The 18282-nt window shown below is 40.4% G+C and overlaps 3 protein-coding genes across 7 annotated transcripts in view; 1 reads left to right on the top strand and 2 right to left on the bottom strand.

Moving 5' to 3' along the window:
• actn3b (actinin alpha 3b) overlaps positions 1–18282 on the bottom strand; it is a 701279-nt gene that overhangs the window by 417628 nt on the left and 265369 nt on the right. The window contains exon 14 of one of the 2 annotated variants that reach the window (XR_015494580.1): positions 1372–1873. The exons of the other annotated variant lie outside the window; for it this stretch is intronic. The gene's annotated coding sequence lies outside the window, so the exon portion shown is untranslated. Of the gene's footprint in view, positions 1–1371; positions 1874–18282 lie in introns of those variants that run through there. 2 annotated transcript variants of the gene reach the window in all.
• rin1b (Ras and Rab interactor 1b) overlaps positions 1–18282 on the bottom strand; it is a 226796-nt gene that overhangs the window by 47071 nt on the left and 161443 nt on the right. For all 3 annotated transcript variants that reach the window (XR_015495170.1, XM_087260272.1, XM_087260273.1), the window contains 5 exons: positions 10968–11093; positions 7825–7927; positions 5326–5398; positions 5140–5231; positions 2097–2458 (listed from right to left, as the gene is read on the bottom strand). Coding sequence is in view for 2 of the 3 variants with exons in the window: in XM_087260272.1 (XP_087116398.1) it covers positions 2097–2458; positions 5140–5231; positions 5326–5398; positions 7825–7927; positions 10968–11093 (756 nt within the window). In the remaining variant the exon portion in view is untranslated. The remainder of the gene's footprint in view (positions 1–2096; positions 2459–5139; positions 5232–5325; positions 5399–7824; positions 7928–10967; positions 11094–18282) is intronic.
• pfdn2 (prefoldin subunit 2) overlaps positions 1–18282 on the top strand; it is a 207239-nt gene that overhangs the window by 176278 nt on the left and 12679 nt on the right. For both annotated transcript variants that reach the window (XR_015494574.1, XR_015494573.1), the window contains 2 exons: positions 12359–12422; positions 13974–14094. The gene's annotated coding sequence lies outside the window, so the exon portion shown is untranslated. The remainder of the gene's footprint in view (positions 1–12358; positions 12423–13973; positions 14095–18282) is intronic.

Here is an 18282-nt window from a genome sequence, read left to right as displayed (position 1 = left end):
GTGATAAAATCCATAAGAAATTTTATCTGTGGACTGTACGCTACAGTTGCCTCACTTCACCGCCGCTCGCAATGTAAAGTGTGGAATGATGGTCAAGCGCCCCCTAACTTTAGAGCATAGTGAATGGATATTTATTCACGGGGAGGAGTTTCCTCATCTCAGCTCATGGATTTAGAGGCACACACAGTCAATTCGGGGAGATAAAAAGCGCACATAAATTATTTAAACGCAAAACTGAGAAAACCGCAATTCACAAGCATGTATTAAACCGTGGAGGTCGTACCGTATGGTTCAATATCATATTGAGAACCGTGGCATCCCTAATATATATACATATATATATATATATATATATATACACACACACACACACACACAAACACACACACAAACACACACACACACACACACACACACACACACACACACACACACACACACACACACACACACACACACACACACACACACACACACACACACACACACACACACACACACACACACACAGATGAAGTCAGAATTATTAGCCCAGTTATATTTCCCCCCCCAATTTCTGTTTAACAGAGCAAATTTTTTTCAGCACATTATTAATCACAATAGTTTTAATAACTCATTTCTAATAACTAATTTAATTTCTCTTTGCCATGATGACAGTAAATAATATTTGACTATATGGGCCCTATCATACACCCGGCACAGTGGGCCGCAAGACGCGGCGCAGTAGTCTTTTGGTAGTTTCAGCTTGGCGCAAGAGTGGTTTTGAGGCGTTGCGCTACGCTGTTTAAATAGCAAATGCATTAGCGCTCATTTGTGCGCCCATAGGCGTTCTGGTCTAAAAAGGAAGGCGTTCTGAGGCGCACCGCTGTCGCGTTGCTATTTTGAGAATCTATAATAGATTTTTCATTAGACCAAAACTAACCCAGTCTAAACTCCGGCGCAGAGTTGCGCCTCGCTTACGCACTGCTCAATACGCACAAGAGAGCAATAGGCAAATATCTTTACATATGAAAAAATGTAAATATTAAGGATATATATAGGATATAATAAGAATAGATATAGGATATAAATATAAAGGATTTAAATATTACAAAACATATTATTTTCTAGCCTACATAAATATAAAAAATCACTGCTTTTATGTCTTCTTCATCTCGGGAGGCTTTTTCAGTTCATTCATAACAATTTGCTTTTGTATAATGTTATTATTATTAGCAGTATTATTTATTATATCCATATTTATATTTGTTTTATTAAAAACAAGCTTAGATTTGCCCACCTGTCAGGTTTTAGACCATATGGGGCACAGCATGTGTTTTAGGATATAACTCAGGTTTTTGAGCACATTTTGCTATTATTGTTGATTTAATCGTTTGCTGGAAATTAGAATTGAATTTAGAAACAGTTTTGAAACGAATATTTGCGCTTAACAAGCTAAATTAATTATTTATAGGCTAATGGATGTCTGTGCGTAAAGGTTTCCCTATCCAAGAGCGAAAGTGAAAGTAGTTTCATTATCTCTCATTCTCACGCAGTAGATGCTCTGTTTAAGTTTTCTGTTAAAAAAAACTGTTAACTGTTTGCTTGTGAAATGCTAATTTTTTTCCACTTAGACTTACTTTGCGTCCTGTAAATAGCCAATGCGCTCTTGGCGCGACGCAGCTGGGTCTTAAAGGGAATGAGAGATGAGACTCTGATTGGTTTATTCTCAAAAGACACCTATAACTCATTAAGAAAATAAACTCAACCCTTTTAGACCATGCGCCACGGCGCAAGGCAGATTTCCCATCCTTAAATTAGCAAAAACGCGTCCTGACACGCCCTGAAAGCGTTTGCGCCCTGCGTTTTGCGCATGGACCATCAAAATAGAGCCCTATATTTTTCAGGACACTTTATAGCTTAGGGACTATACAGCTTAAAGTGACATTTAAAGGCTTAACTAGGTTAATAAGGTTAACTAGGCAGGTTAGGGTAATTAAGCAAGTTATAATGAAGGTTTGTTCTGTAGACTATCCAAAGATATATAGTTTATATATAGTTATATATAGTTTAAAGAGGCTGATAATATTGTCCGCATGTCATCCAGCTCTACTTACAGGTGGAATCTGTCCCAGCATCTGTTCGTCCTCTTCTTCTGAGGTGGGAGTGAGTGCTGGGGTCCGCCTAAGCACACTTAACCCTCCCGTCCGTCTTCTCTCCGAATTCTGTCCGTGTGTTTCCCCTGGGTTAAGTTCAGATTCTCCCCCCGACAGGCTGAGAGAGGTTTCGTTGGACACCCGGATCCTCAGGCTGCGTTTGAAGCGGTGCCGTTTGTGGGATGCGGTTCTGCTAGGTTGCGGAGGCTGAAGGAATAATGGATTGACAAAACATGGGCTGATCAACCTGGATGTCCTGTGGGGTGCTGAGGGCGGAGGGGGGCCATTCGGTAGTCCAGGGGACGTCTGAGAGCTCCAGAACTCTGATTGCAAAGAGTGAAACAATGATGAAAACACATGCGCCTGTGTCAGGAACATTAAATACATATGAAATAATGACCTGGGTGTTTTCTGAAAACACTGTAAAAAATGCTGGTTTCCACACAAATCCTTTATGTTGTGACAACACATCTCTAGTAGGCTATTTTTCTTTTTTTTTATATTTAAAAGGACAAATATCTCTAGGACAGTAGAGATTTCAGACAGGAAAGCATTGGGAGCAGAGAGAGGGGAAGGATCGGCAAAGGACCTAGAGCCGAGAATTGAACTTGGGTTGCCGTGGGCACATTGGTGCTATATGTCAGCGCACATTACCACTAGGCTATTGGCACCGACTAGTTTTTAACAGCAGATGTGATCTAGGCTAGTTTTTTAAGGCTAGTTTTTAACAGCAGAAGACACGCTAAGCTAGTTTTTAACAACAAATGACGCTCTAGGTTAGTTTTTAACAGTAGATGGTGCTTTGGGCTAGTTTTAACAGCAGATGACACTCTATGCTAGTTTTTAACCACAGATCCCTGCTGAAAAATCCAGCTTAAACCAGCCTAGGCTGGTTGGCTGGTTTTAGCTGGTTGACCAGGGTGGTCTTAGAGGGGTTTTGGCCACTTCCAGGCTGGTTTCCAGCCATTTCCAGCCTGGTCTTAGCTGGTCAGGCTGGAAAATGACCAGCCAAATCCAGCTAAAACCAGCTTGACCAGCCTGGTTTAAGCTGGATATAGCTGGTTTTGGCTGGACTCCCAGCTTGGCTAGGCTGGTCAAGCTGGTTTTAGCTGGTCATCTCCCAGCCTGACCAGCTAAGACCAGGCTGGAAACCAGCCTGGAAGTGGCCAAAACCCCCCTAAAACCAGCCTGGTCAACCAGCTAAAACCAGCCAACCAGCTTAGGCTGGTTTAAGCTGGATTTTTAGCAGGGATGGCACTCTACAATAGTTTTTAAGGCTAGTTTTAAAAAGCAGATGGCGCTCTAGACTAGTTTTTAACAACAGACAGCGCTCTAGGCTAGTTTTTAATAGAAGATGGCACTCTACGCTAGTTAGGGCTTCACGGTGGATCAGTGGGTAGCATGTTCGCCTCACAACAAGAAGGTCACTGGTTCAAGCCTTGGCTGGGCCAGTTGGCGTTTCTGTGTGTAGTTTGCATGTTCTCCGCTTGTTAGTGCGAGTTTGCTCCGGTTTCCCCCACAAGTCCAAAGACGTGGTACAGATGGCACTGTAGGCTAGTTTTTAACAGCATATGGTATTCTACACTAGTTTTTAAGGCTAGTTTTTAAGAGCAGATGATGCTCTAGGCTAGTTTTTTAAAGGACAGACGGTGCTCTAGGCTAGTTTTTAACGGCAGGCGGTGCTCTAGGCTAGTTTTTTTAACAGCATATGGTACTCTATGTTACATTTTAAAGCTAGTTTTAACAGCAGATGGCGCTCTAGGCTAGTTTTTAACAGGAGATGGTGCTCTGGGCTATTTTTTAACAGCAGATGGCGATCTAGGTTATTTTTTAACAGCAGCTGACACTCTAGATTAGTTTTTAACAGCAAATAGTGATCTAGGCTATTTTTTTGTACAGCAGATGGCACTCTACGCTACTTTTTAAGGCTAGTTTTAACAGCAGACAATGCTCTAGGCTAGTTTTTAACAGCATATGGTATTTTACACTAGTTTTTAGGGCTAGTTTTAACAGCAGATGGTGCAGAGGTGCTCTATGCTAGTTTTTAGGGCTGGTTTTAAACAGCAGATGGCACTCTAGGCTAGTTTTTAACAGCAGATGGCGCTCTAGGCTAGTTTTAAACAGCAGATGGCGCTCTAGGCTAGTTTTTAACAGCAGATGGCACTCTAGGCTAGTTTTTAAGAGCAGATGATGCTCTAGGCTAGTTTTTTAAAGCACAGACGGTGCTCTAGGCTAGTTTGTACAGCAGACGGTGCTCTAGGCTAGTTGTTTAACTGCATTTGGTACTCTACGCTAGTTTTTAAAGCTAGCTTTAACTGCAGATGGCCCTCTTGGCTAGTTTTTAACAGCAGATGGCACTCTAGGCTAGTTTTTAACAACAGATGGTGCTCTAGACTAGAATTTAACAGCAGACAGTGCTCTAGGCTAGTTTTTAAGAGCAGATGGTGCTCCAGGCTAGTTTTTAAGGTTAGTTTTTTATTAGTAGAAGGTGCTCTAGGCTAGTATTTAACAGCAGATGTATTTGATAAATTAAAATTAGGCAAAAATTATCCATATGATTTACTGCTTCAGCCCAAATTCTGTAGCACTGTGATGCTACAATTTATTGTCCCATGGGGAGAAGAAGAAATTGTGGAAAACAGTGACAAGACAAATTCAAGATGGCGGATGTCCAAATTCCAAACAAACTTTTTTAACAGTCAGGATAAATGTTCAAACTCAAATGTAGCACCTGTGCAAGTTCATGAGCAGCTTTAGTAAAAATAAAACGCAAATTTTGTAGGAAATGCAATTACTGAATGATGGGACCATTAACAACAACAGTTGATGAAACGACAAAACCACAGCGCATGTATAAGCACAGAACTGAAAGTAAGAGGGTGTTAAGGATACTAAGTGGGTGTTTACATGCAAGAGCTACAGGTACAGCAGCAAAAAGGACAACTTAGTTTTAAGTGTCTCAAAGTGGGTGGGAAAAGGTCATGAAATGCATATAGTTTATTACCTAGACCCAGATGTGAAATGCTTTCCAGCTGGGTGTGTGTCACGGCCTGTATAATTGCTTCTGGGAGCTCGAGCGGGAAAGGCAAAACATCTCTGTTTAACACACACAAAGAGCAGAAATTACATAATACAGTTACAGATCCTTCACAGGAATCATTTACCTATGCTGTTTGTTGATTTGTTGTACCTGCTGATGGTGTAAAATGCCACTAGTCTGCAGAGATCCGGGAAGCTCAGGGCGGAACTTTCTAGAGAAAATGCTAAATAGTGGAAAAGAAGAGTTTAATACATATCAATGTTTCCATATTTAAAAAAAAAAACAGATTTACTGGGGACTTGAGAGTACCAAGGCCCAATCCCAATTCTGTTTTTGTTCCCCCACCCCTTCCCCTTGGCCCTTAAAACAAGAGTGTGAATTCGCTAAAATCAGTTTGTGAGCTGAGTAGTATGTCCGAATTCATAGAATTCGAAAAACAGTATGCGAGAAGTACCCGGATGACTTACTACTTACGGCGAGATTCTGGAGAGCGCATCCCATGCATGCTGCGCTATCCCATGATGCCCCGCGAGCGAATTCATGAATGGGAGTAAAGCGACGCAAATTACGCAGGTACAGTACATCACGCGACTATGTCAATATGGCGGATGTAGTATGTCCGAATTCCATTCATACTTTTCACATTCATACTGTATAGAACGTACTTTTCTAACTGCCGAGTAGTACGTTTAAATTCAAATGCAGTACCTACTGAGTAGTAGACGGTTTCGGACGCAGCCTAGATCTTTCTCATCAGCACAATTGTTTGTAACTTTAGTTGGGTTTTTGCAAACATGTGTACTTTTCATTGTGTCTTCCTCAAACTTCAGCCGTTTGCATTTTCCACGGTCACAGAAGCTCCCCGTCAACTCAACTACAGTTGGTGAAACTGTAACGTGTGAGCGTGTTGCCTCACGTCCCTAAATTGGAAATAACAAACTTGCCTTAGATATAACCTTGGTCAAAGTTATTCCAGTGTGTGTGGTTATTAGTCTCATGTACTTTAAACTAGCACACAGTTGGCATAACTTTGTTTATTTGCCGCAGTTGTTTTGTGCAGAAACACTGTGTTAAGAAGCCTTTACGAATAATTCACCGTGACGAGTTAAAGCGTGGCTAATAGTGAAACCGGTTAATCGTTACATCAATATATGGATGAAACACGCATCGTTACATAGCGGCTGTAAAACTATACAAAGACACCAATGATTTTGTAAGTACCACTCGGACATATTCTAGCACATTAGGAATATTGATTCCTCAACAGTCGTCTCTGCTTGGTCCATACCTGTCAGCATTGGGATGTGAAAATTAGGGATATGCCCACCACAATAATACAACTAATTTTGGAGCTGTTTCATTGTAAATAAACGGTCAGTAGTACGTTTTATTATTATTATTTATAAAAGAAAAAATAAATAATACACATTAGCAGCAAATAAATTAGCAAACAGTTCAGCTTATTAAAATTAACAGCTATTATAAAGAATTAGAATCAAGATATCAAATCTCATTAGCCGTTTCTTAACTGTATAACTTGCACATTCTGATTAAAGAGCGACAAATGAATCTCTTGTTTATTTCGATTTTTTCATTATAATGTTTTTTTCGTTATCTAACGTTATAATGAAAGCATTGGACTGCTTTCCTAACTTTTTATCCTCATTTAAGACAAAATTAGATGTGTTTAAAAAAAAAAACACCAAGATCGACATCTTTAGATGTTATTATTAATTATGTGTTCAGAAACAGCATCTATTTATATCTATAGAGCGCGTCAGCTGACAGTCACGCACCGCTTTATGACTGTTTTGAGGATTGCATATGAAGAGGAGACGACACCTGTAATGAAAAGGAAAGGGAATCCCGCCATTTTTATATTTATTTAAAAGTGGTTTCATGCCTAAACAAAGCGAAAGCACAGAACAGACTCACATTTAAGAGCATGTGGCGGCCCCTGGTGGTTCAGTGGTATGGGTTGCGTATAGGGAGGATCGGCTCTTTAATGTTTATTTGCCACCCTTCAGAGAAAAACTGAAAATAGGGGAGACATACGGGAAAATACCTTTACAAGATGATAGCAGGATAGAACTGTAAAATACGGGAGAATCCCGGGAAAAACGGAAGGGTTGACAGATATGGCTTGGTCTGTGTCTGAGTCGTACATGTACGGCTGAATGCTGGTCCTCTCACTCATGTTGCTTCTCTCTGTCTGCCTGTGTGTTGCCATACATGAAGCAGGGGAGCTCTTGGCTCCGCACCGTTGTTAAGTTGGGCAGAAAGTCGAAACTAATTTTCATGTGAAGCAACACACCCCTAAAACAGCGAGGTGTGCACACGCCCCCAACATGACACTTTTTAACACATTATAATAAAAAAAAAATCTGAATAGTGTTTGAACCGAACCTAAACTGGCACACTCAGAAGAACGATAATATTACTATTAAACCTTAAAAAAGGGGTAAAATAGTTGCCCTTTAAATGGAGAGTTAATTTATTCAGCTTTTTGGTATTATATAATTGTAAATTGTTTAAAAAAAATACTTATGTCTGGTTCTGTGGTTCATGGTCACAAATTATACGAACCAAAAGTTTGTGTTTGACGTAGGGGATCAGTCTAATACAGTGTTTGTGCTGTGTTAAACTCACTGGAATCTTCCTCACGGACAGGATATTGCAACACTCCTCCCTCCTGCACCCGCACACACAAAACCTTCCTGTGGGAGGCGCTGCACTTACACACCAGGAAAGTCTATGGACAAACAAAGCATATACAGCATTCATTGACCCTTTTTAGATATAATAGTAGTTTATAAGAGGTGTAATTGGCTGATTGGCTGTTGATTACAGTTGTCTTGCTGTCCAGGCAAATGTTGCAGAGAGGTGCATCACTGCATAATTACTGTAATTACTACGCTCAATAAATTCTGGACAATTGATTATTCACAGAATATCAAAATCAACTGTAGATGGTAGAGCTTTCTGGCACCTAAACTCTGGAACAGCCTTACTAGCACAGTTCGCGAAGCAGACACACTCTGTCAGTTTAAAACTAGACTAAACGCACATCTCTTTGCATTAACATACACATAAAACACAAATGCTCTTCAAATCCAAATCCTCTAAAGCAGGGATGTCCAAACTCTGTCCTGGAGGGCTGGTGTCCTGCTGAGTTTAGCTCCAACTTGCTTCAATACACCTGCCTGGAAGTTTCTAGTATACCCAGAAAGAGCTTGATTAGCTGGTTCAGGTGTGTTTGATTGGAGTTGGAACTAAAAGATATAAGACACCGGCCCTCCAGGACCGAGTTTGGACACCCCTGCTCTAAAGGATGGTTTGGCTGCATTAATTAGGGCAACCGGAGCCGGAAACACTTCCCAAAAGACATTATCATTTAAACAGCATCTACACTACATGGTTGTCTGTTTTTAATATTCCCGAAGTCTCCATAATCCTGGAGAAGGCCGTATCCTGAGCAGCTGCTGGGGTGGTCATGGAGGGACAAGAGCATGAGACGGATTCCTGTAAGACCACAGTGACAGACGAATCTCCGCATTGATCCTGTGGGAAAGCCTGTACAACAGCTGGTGACCAACTCACACCAGCAGCTTCTCCACGACGGACGTCCAGCATTCTCCAGCCTCCGGCGCCTGGACTGCAGCTCTGCACAGGAAGTTTGCTAAGAGGAGAAAAGTCAACGGCACTCAATGTTTTTCTTCCTTTACTTTTGTCAATTGGTGAAGAAACCACCCAGCTGGTCAAGTAAGCACAACAGCGGCTGTACTTCTTAGGGAAGCTGAGGAAACTTGGTCTGTCATCTAAGATTCTCAGCAACTTTTACAGCTGCGTAGTTGAGACCATCCTGACTAGCTGTATTACTGTAAGGTATGGCAACGCTATTGTAAACGACCGCAAACGTCTGCAGAGAGTGGTGAGGAATGCAGAGAAGTCTCTGCAGACTATCAACCATCGCAGAGTCCACAAAAGAGCTGCCTCCATCCTGAAAGACCCCACGCACCCACAACACAGATCATTCACACTCCTACCCTCAGGGCGGAGGTATAGGAGTGTGAGATGCAGGACTGCCAGACTCAAAAACTCTTTTTTCCCATCAGCTATCAGACTTTTAAACGGAGAGCAAGTTCACATAAACGGTTTCATTTTCTGTTCAGTAGCACACTTTATTCTCCATCCAGTTTGCACTATTAAATTGCACTCAATCTGCTCCGGCCATTATACTGTTGTTTGCACATAAGCCAATTGCACTAGGCACTTTGTGCATAATCAGCACAATTTTAAGAACTACTATACATTGTTTACATCTGTTTACATGACTCCCCAATCAGTATTATAATTTTTTTACATTCATAGATATTTATATATTTACATTTAATGTGTATTTATGTGTATGACTTCACAGTGCACGGCAAATTAAGAATTTCATTGTAGAGGGAAATGTGTTTCCTTGCTGTCGACCTGACAATAAACTAGGGATGCATCGATATGGATTTTTTGGCCGATATCAGTAAACCGATAACTCTTTAGACTTGGAGGTCGATAGCCGATATATACAGTTGAAGTCAGAATTATTAGCCCCCCCCCCCCCTTTGATTTTTTTTTCTTTTTTTTATATTTCCCAAATTATGTTTAACAGAGCAAGGACATTTTCACATTATTTCTGATAATATTTTTTCTTCTGGAAAAAGTCTTATTTGTTTTATAACGGCTAGAATAGAAGCAGTTTTAATTTTTTTAAAAGCCATTTTAAGGAAAAAATTATGAGCCCCTTTAAGCTATATTTTTTCCTGATAGTCTGCAGAACAATGATACAATGATACTTATGATTACCCTGCAGGATACATTCTGCTCATGGGGCTGCGAGACAATAAATAAGAAGAGCGGAGCTGCGGCTAAATAATGGATAAAAAGAGTGAGGATGTGGTCAAATAAATAAATAAATTTAAAAAAAGTGTGACTGCTGCTTTCTCCGTTCGCCATGCTGGAGAGGAACAGTCTGCGCAAAAGAAGCGCAAAGTTAGTTTTATTAAATACAGCTCTCATCTGATTGGCTGAAAGGTACGAGTAGCCCTGACTCTGGCAGGAAAGTCTCAAAAATACACACACACACGTATCCAGGGGGAGTCGTACAAGAAAGAGGATTTGCACATTCTCATTCAGGATGAACTCGCAAGTTTTAAACATTCAAAACTTTTTGTACACTTTTATACATTTGCAAATGGTGTTTTGCATTTGTGAAACGAATTTTATGAAAATGTATTTTTATTTTGTGCACGTGAAATTTTTTTGTGTATATAAATAAATATTTTACGCACGTGAATTTGGTTTTATGCACGTGAATTTGGCTACGCATGTGTACATCGTGTCTTTTGCGTGAATTTCTTTTGAGACTTATCTGATTCCATAGAACTGAACTAAACTGCACTTCAGCTCTGAAAACTGGACTGGACTGTCTCAATTTACTTCTATGTTAAGCTGCTTTGACACAATCTACACTGTGAAAGCGCTATAGAAATAAAGATGAGTTGAGTTAAGAAAAAGTTTCTAAATTAAATGTTTGAATTATTACAAATTATGCATAAAATTAACTATATATGTAAATATTTAGCTTTTGTATGTTTTTGTATGTCATATATTTGTTTATTTATTTATGCATATTTACACTGAGTACACAAACATTATGCAAATGCAAACTCTTTTGATGCGATTAATTGATTAATCGTTTAACAGCTCTAATTGTGAGTTATACTCATTCTCATTATGATGATTCTCACCCCGACTATCTCTCGCTGCAGGATTTGGTGGGCGGAGTCAGGGTTGATTGACAGCTGCAGCCATATGGAGTGTGTGAGCAGAAGACGATCCAAAACACTCAAACTCCTCTGGAGAGAAGCGTCCATCTATCACCAACACAGAGAACAGGGGGCAAAAAAACAAAACAGTTACATTGCTTTATACAACACAGCCTCATTGTGAAAATGTACCCCCATATACATTTCTGGAGAGCGCGAGTTATATAGCTAGAGGTACATTGGCTGCAATTCATCTTTAAATAGAACCCTACGGGGTGGTATGACACCTCGGACAGCTTCTGTTTCTCTTTGCGCTAACAACTTACCATTGACCTCCATGTAGGCGGCTTTTCCGCTCTAAGCTCAGTAGCTCGCCATGTACGTCAGCAGACTTGAGACATAGAGCGGAGTTCACAGAAACGACGATGTTCGAGTCCAGGGAAGAACGGTTCCAGAAAGCAGGCAAAACAACAACAAAAGGTAAAAAAATAAAACAAAATAGTAAATTGCAGGGTGAGAACGTGTTAAGATCTGAAAACATGGTAAACATGGGCTTTTCTTTTGCTGGATTGCTTTTGAAAACACTGTCGGTTGGGTTTAGGGAAGGGGGTGGGGGGGAACCGCTGGAACCAATCTTCGACATTCGTACCTCATCATCACGATCAACTTCTCTCTGCATCTCAAGTCCACCAAGGGAAAAACCGAGCCACTGGGCAAACTGGTAACAGCGGAAAAGCCATCCACATGAAGGTAATCGGTCAGCTGGTAAGCACGAAAAGAAACAGAAGCTGTCAGCTGTGTCATGCCGCCCCCATAGTGTTCTTTTAAAAGAGGAATTGCAGACATACGTAGCTCTGGCTACATAATTCACACTCTCCAGAAACGTATACAGGAAGGCTCAAAATTAACCCTTTTTCTTGGTAGCACCGGTGCTCCTAACTTCAAAAATGTAGGCGCAAAAGACAAAATTTAGTCGCACCCACCAAAAATAATGAGCACCGTTACTACACACTTTATTTAACAGATTTTATTATATATTAACACTCTAATCACAACTAACAAATAAATAAAAATCTGCATGCACTCACCGGCCCTGCACACACTGCTTGACGTGAATGAGATAAACTGAATTAACAATAATAACTGTGTTGTTCTCAAGCGTGGTGTCTGGTATTGCACAGATGATATTGACATATAACTTATTATTTGTATACATCATCTTAATATCAATAACGGTCTTTTCATGAGCTGCATTATTAGTTTCATCTTGGTGAATGAATGCTCTTTATTGATGTGAACGCGGTGTCAGTGGCACGTGATGATAATATAAAAGATCAAATAATGTTAGAACTTCTTGTTCTTAAAATGTGTAGATTCAGTGGCGAACAAGGTTAACTAAAAACTCCATCCCACCGGCTTTACAGTGAATGCTTTAAGGCTGATTTATACTTCTGCGTCAAGTGCACGCGTATGCTACAGCGCAGCCTACGCGTGGACGCATAGCCTTCGTCGTGGCCATCGCTGACGTGCACCTCTCAAAAAATGTAACTACATGTTGCAACTAGGGGTGTCACGATTTAGATTTTTAATCGAAATCGATCGAAATTTATGCTCAATTTCGATTATCGAATCAAAAAATAGAATCGTCGATGCTGCCATGTCCCCATGTCACGTCAGCTTGGCTTGCCAAGTGGGAAAAAAACAGGCTTGTTGAAGTGCTTGTTAAACTGTGCAGACACAGGAGACCCGTCGACAGAACTTAAACCCTCTCCTCTTTCAATGAAGTCGCCGGTGTGTAAGCATTTTGGATTTCCAGTGAGTTATGTTGAAAACGTTCGTGTTGTCGACAAAAAAAATACAGTTTTGCAAGCTCTGCTATGTACATATTAGGGTTCGTCCGATAGACAACACCGGCATCGCGATCCTCCGCCCGCCCCCGTTGCAAATCCGCTCGTGAAAAGTACACACTCAGGCCCTGTTTACACTGTCTTTGTTTTTAAATGGCATTTTAGAACGACAATGATTTGACATCCACAGTGGCGTGTAGCATTTCTGAGCAGCCCTCCTTCCTCACTACAGCTGAAAATGCACATCACATGACCACACAGACACAGACGCACACACAGCCATGCGCTCGAGACAGCAGGTCCAGGCAGTCAGAGGACTGCTTCAATCTTTCACTCACTTGTACTTTGTCATTTTAGCGAACACCTCAGATACTGTTGGTCAGAGACTGTTGGCTGGTTCCTGTTGGTTGTGCGTCTTTTTTTACTGACGCCATTATAACAACACAGATCACTGCCTATTCACGAGTCCCGCAGAAAAAGTGATTGACAGGTGGTAATTATGTGTGTATCTTGCCTTTATTCATTTACTGTATGATTTGTTTATGGGTAAAACAAAGACCATGCAGGTCAGGTAGTTTAAACGGTAGGCTACAAATAATTAATGGTCATTAATTAATTAATTATTCATAATCGAAAATCGAATCGAATCGTGCCTTTAGAATCGAAAATGTAATCGAATCGAGGAATTGGAGGATCGTGACACGCTTAGTTGCAACGACAAGTAGAGCAAGCTCTGCGATTGGTCGGCTTGGAAGCACTGACGAGCGTGGGCGGGGCCGAGAGCCTCGCGAGTCTGTTGGAGTGAGTGTTTACAAGTGTCTACTGTTTACAAGGAGCAGGATGGACACAGTTGCTTTGTGTTTACACCATGGTTAAAGTTGTTGCACGTCCGCCGGTTCCTGCCTCAAAATGAGCGAGTTTGAACCACTTGTACATTCAGGAAGTGTTCAGAAAAAACCAAACACCAGTGAAGAAACTCAACACAGAGGAACATAAACACCTCACTACCAACTAGCGCTTTGGAAGTGTTAATGCAGAGCAACAGAAACAGCGAACAGAAGTATGAGTGCACAGCTACACGCGTTGCATCCGCCGTGGGACACGCCGATCACTTGACGCAGAAGTATAAACCAGACTTTAGTAATTTTCATAGCGGACTTTAATCACTGGAAGTCTTATATCCACTCTTCGAAAAGTGTAAATGCTGGATTGACATTCATTACATGATCACTGATCAGATGGGCCATTATTTGTAACTTTAGGTGGTTTCTAAAACAAAGGGCCCTATCATTCACCCGGCGCAATGTGGCGCAAGGCGTGACAATATTTGTTTGCTAGTTTCAGCTTGGCAAAAGAGTAAATAACAAATGCATTTGCGTTCATATGTGCGCCCATAGGCGTTCTGGTCTAAAAAGGGAGGCGCGTTGAGGCGCATTCCTGGCTCATTGCTATTTTGAGAAACTATAATAGATTTTTCAATAGACCAGAACAAAGACAGTCTATTGTCCAGCGCAGAGCGCGTTAGTTGTCCGCCACGCTTACACACTGCTTAATACACACAAGATGTAGAGCAATACACAAATATCTTTACATATGAAAAAGAATTAAAATATTAGGGATATATATATGATATATAAAGGATTAAAATATTACACAATATATTATTTTCTAGCCTACATAAATATAAAAACCACTGCCTTTATGCCTTCTTCATCTCGGGAGGCTTTTTCAGTTCAATCATAACTATTTGCTTTTATATAATGTTATTATTATTAGCAGTGTTATTTATTATATCCATATTTATATTTGTTTTAATAAAAACAAGCTTAGATTTGCCCACCTGTCAGGTTTTAGACCACATGGGTCACAGCATGTGTATTTGGATATAACTCAGGTTTTTGAGCACACTTCGTTATTATTGTTCATTTATTAGTTTGCTGGATTAGAACTGAATTTAGAAATAGTTTTGAAACAAATCTTTGCCATTACAAAACAAAATTAATTGTTTATAGGCTAATTGATGTCTGTGCACACAAGGTTTCTCTATCCACGAGAGCGCAAGTGAAAGTTAATAATTTATCTCTCATTCTCGCGCAGTAGATGCTCTGTTTAACGGTTTTCTTGCTAGTGCAATGCTCAGTTTATCCACTTACTCTTACTTTATGTCATGTAAATAGCAAATGCACCATGGCGTGACGCAACTGACCCTTAAAGGGAATGGGAGATGAGACTCTGATTGGTTTATTCTCAAAACACACCTATAACTCATTAAGAAAATAAACTCAACCCTTTTAGACCATGCGCCACTGCGCAGAGCAAATTTTTCGTCCTTATATTAGCAAAGTGAATTCTGACACGCCCTGAATACGTTTGCGCCCTGCGCTTTGAACTTTGCGCACGGACCGTCAAAATAAAGCCAAAATTGATACCTGATATTAACCAATCCTTGCGCATTCTGTTTTAGCGCAGTGGGTGAATAAGAAGAGCTTGTTGACATGTCAAATGTTTTAAACCATTCCAGAGCGCTACGTTTGGTGTTTTTAGGTGCAAAGATGCTTAACGCGTGAATGCCTTCTAAATCCGCGCATGTGGTGAACATTTTGCTGTGAAAACTGGTCGTATGACATCAATTTTATGCAGTCGCACAAATGCTCCAAAATATATTTTAAGGTCGCATAGATAAAATATCGGGCGCATATGCGACCAAAAGGGTCGCAATTTCAAGCCCTGATGGGGGTACGTTTTCACAATAAGCCTGTATTGGAAACAGGATATTAAATGAGAAAACAGTGGGCGTGGCTTGTTTTTCTACTGTGACATGATTGGATGTAGTAAAGTAGGCATTTCATTCAGAAAGATGGGGAAAAGGGTTTGGGCAGTATCTAAAAGACTCCTCCTCACCATTTCTGTTTGTTGTCAAAACTGACCGCTAAAGGGGCGTGGTTAGGTATGTTAGCCACGCCCACTGCATCAGACAAGCCTAATCTGAGAATTTGACTGAAAACAAACAGGAAGTACATTTTTAGACTTTAAGGGCAAACTATTTATTTTTTACCTTAATGGCATGCACAGATTAATTGTTCAGCACAAAACTAGCAATGTGAGCTAACAAAATCAATATGGTTACTGATTTCATGCTCAGATTAACAACATAAACACTCAGACTACAGTACTTTCAGCTACAGTCAGTCAGCACTCAGTTTTACACTTTCTACCCTGTCCAAATCCATCCTGAAGTTTCACTCCCCACAAAAAAAACCCTCTAGCACAGAAAGTGAGGTAAAAACTCAGTCTGGGCCTGCATGAAACGGGCAGACAATGAAGCGAAGCAGCAGTCAGTGCTTCAAACGCTCGCTGCATGCTCTGACACTGTGTGGGCAGACCGAGAGGATGCTTATGCATAGCAGCAGATGGTTGTCATGGCAACAGATGCCTACTCGGTCCTACCAGGCAGTCCCACTCATCCAGACACCTACTCACCCGAAAACACACACGCGTGCACACAAGACACACCGCGCTTAAAACGCAGAGCAACTGTTGGCAAAGTAGAGAGGATGTGTTTTTTTTTTTAATTCCTTCTTCTCCTGCCCTTTCTCTCATGTCAGAGAGCTCTCCGGCACAATTTGCGATATTTTTATCTCGTTTCTTTGAAGCCCACATCCCAGTTCTCGTCATCTGACAGGTAGATTCATGCTGCCTGCCGTCAAAAACAATGACGTTCACTGTTTGTTTAAACTACTTATTTAAAATGAGCTTTAGTTTTTTAGGGGAACATCTTAATTGTTTTATGTTTAATCTAGTTAAATTAGTAAAAACGAATAAGTTAACTTAATTGCTACATGTTGTCCCAACACAAAATAAATAGTGTGGAACCCAGCATTATTTTTACAGTGTTTGTATGATGCACAATGAAGAAAGGCCAGCAGTAGCATAAAAGTAGTTTTTAGTTTTGGTATTTTATGTATATTAGTATATTGTACTAGAAATGACTGAGCTTTAGTTTGGTATTTTATGATCTGGAGTACGTTTCCCAAACAACGACTCAGAGCTGAACTATCATTGTATGATGCATCAGTTGGGAAATGAACATTGTAGAGACGAGTGTTTCCCCAAAACTGTAATTCCCCAAAACTTGAACCATGTTAGTTTTAACGTAAAACATCCATAAAGACGCTGTTAACTGGGTGGAGTAACTACTTCTCCACCTAAACTCTGCGGACCCGGTACCGGGTCTGTGACGTCATCGACTTTCGCTTTAAGATTTAAAGGGCTAGCATTGCACCAGACCCCCGTAAGTGGTGTCATTTTAAAGTGTAGAATCTATATTTTATGCACATATGCATCACTTTGGTTTTTATTCTACTGTATAAAAGTTATTTACACTTAAATACACAATATTTTGGATACCAGAGCTAGGTATTTTACATTGGTTCATTTTCATATTTTTTCATATGACACATGTACAAGTTATAGCTCAAATGAAAGCTCTTGCCGGTGCTCATACGGTTCTAGCATTCTTTTTACTGAATTATATTCATATGCCAAACAGTTGTTGAATGAATCCTGGTGTTTCCATGGCGCAGAAATGTAAAAAATACATTTATGATCAATAAGCAGCCCCAGATAGCACAGACAGCAGTCATCTCTTACCTTATGCTGTGTGCTTCAGGGCCATTCTCCTCTGTTTTTGAGGTGATGTGCATAAGTAATCCTTTTATATGTCTGATGTGCTCCAAACACAGTGAATTATGCTTGATCAGACAAAAGAATAGTAAAATATGTAAACAATGATCGCTCCCTGTGGCTTGTACAGCACCTCTCATCAGTTAGAATACAATAACTTTTGCATAGATTATGGTGGAGACATTTTTTTTCCCTATGATTACAAACATGTGCAGGAACCACCAAAATAAATTACAGCACGCTAGACCACACAGAACCTAAAAGGTACACCTTCAAATTTGAGTTTATAAAAAAATACAAAAAGCGCTTTTTTAGGTGTTTATTATAACACAGACAACATATACAGCTATTTTAAACACTTTCAATAGTGTTTTATGAAAATTCAAAGAGTTTTCTTTAAAATGATACCAAATGTTTGCATTTATACGTCTGCATGTGGATTTGGGAAGCTTTTAAATTTGGGTAGGCAAAATCCAGGCGGAAATCCCCAAATAGCAGCAGAGTTTAAGTGGTTAAAGGGCCATGACACCCTCCACTTTCGGTTAAAGTCTACTTCAGAATTTTTTCAAAAGATGCATGATTAATGGGCGTGGAGCTCCGCGAGCAAAGGGCAGAAGTGGGCATGGCCAGCAGGGGAGCAGGGGAGCGAACAACTGCTGTAAACAGCTAGCTCACAAACTGAGACACAAACCGTGAGGAGACGCAAGAGTTTATAGTTTGCAAAGTTAAAATGCAAAGAAATAAACAGTGATTTAATGCCCTGCTAC

This window comes from Danio rerio, chromosome 7, assembly GCF_052040795.2.
Source record: "Danio rerio strain M-AB ecotype USA chromosome 7, GRCz13ab, whole genome shotgun sequence".
NCBI classification, from domain to species: Eukaryota; Metazoa; Chordata; class Actinopteri; order Cypriniformes; family Danionidae; genus Danio; species Danio rerio.
Note: the sequence above shows the minus strand (reverse complement) of the source record. Positions and strands in the feature narration are given on the sequence as shown.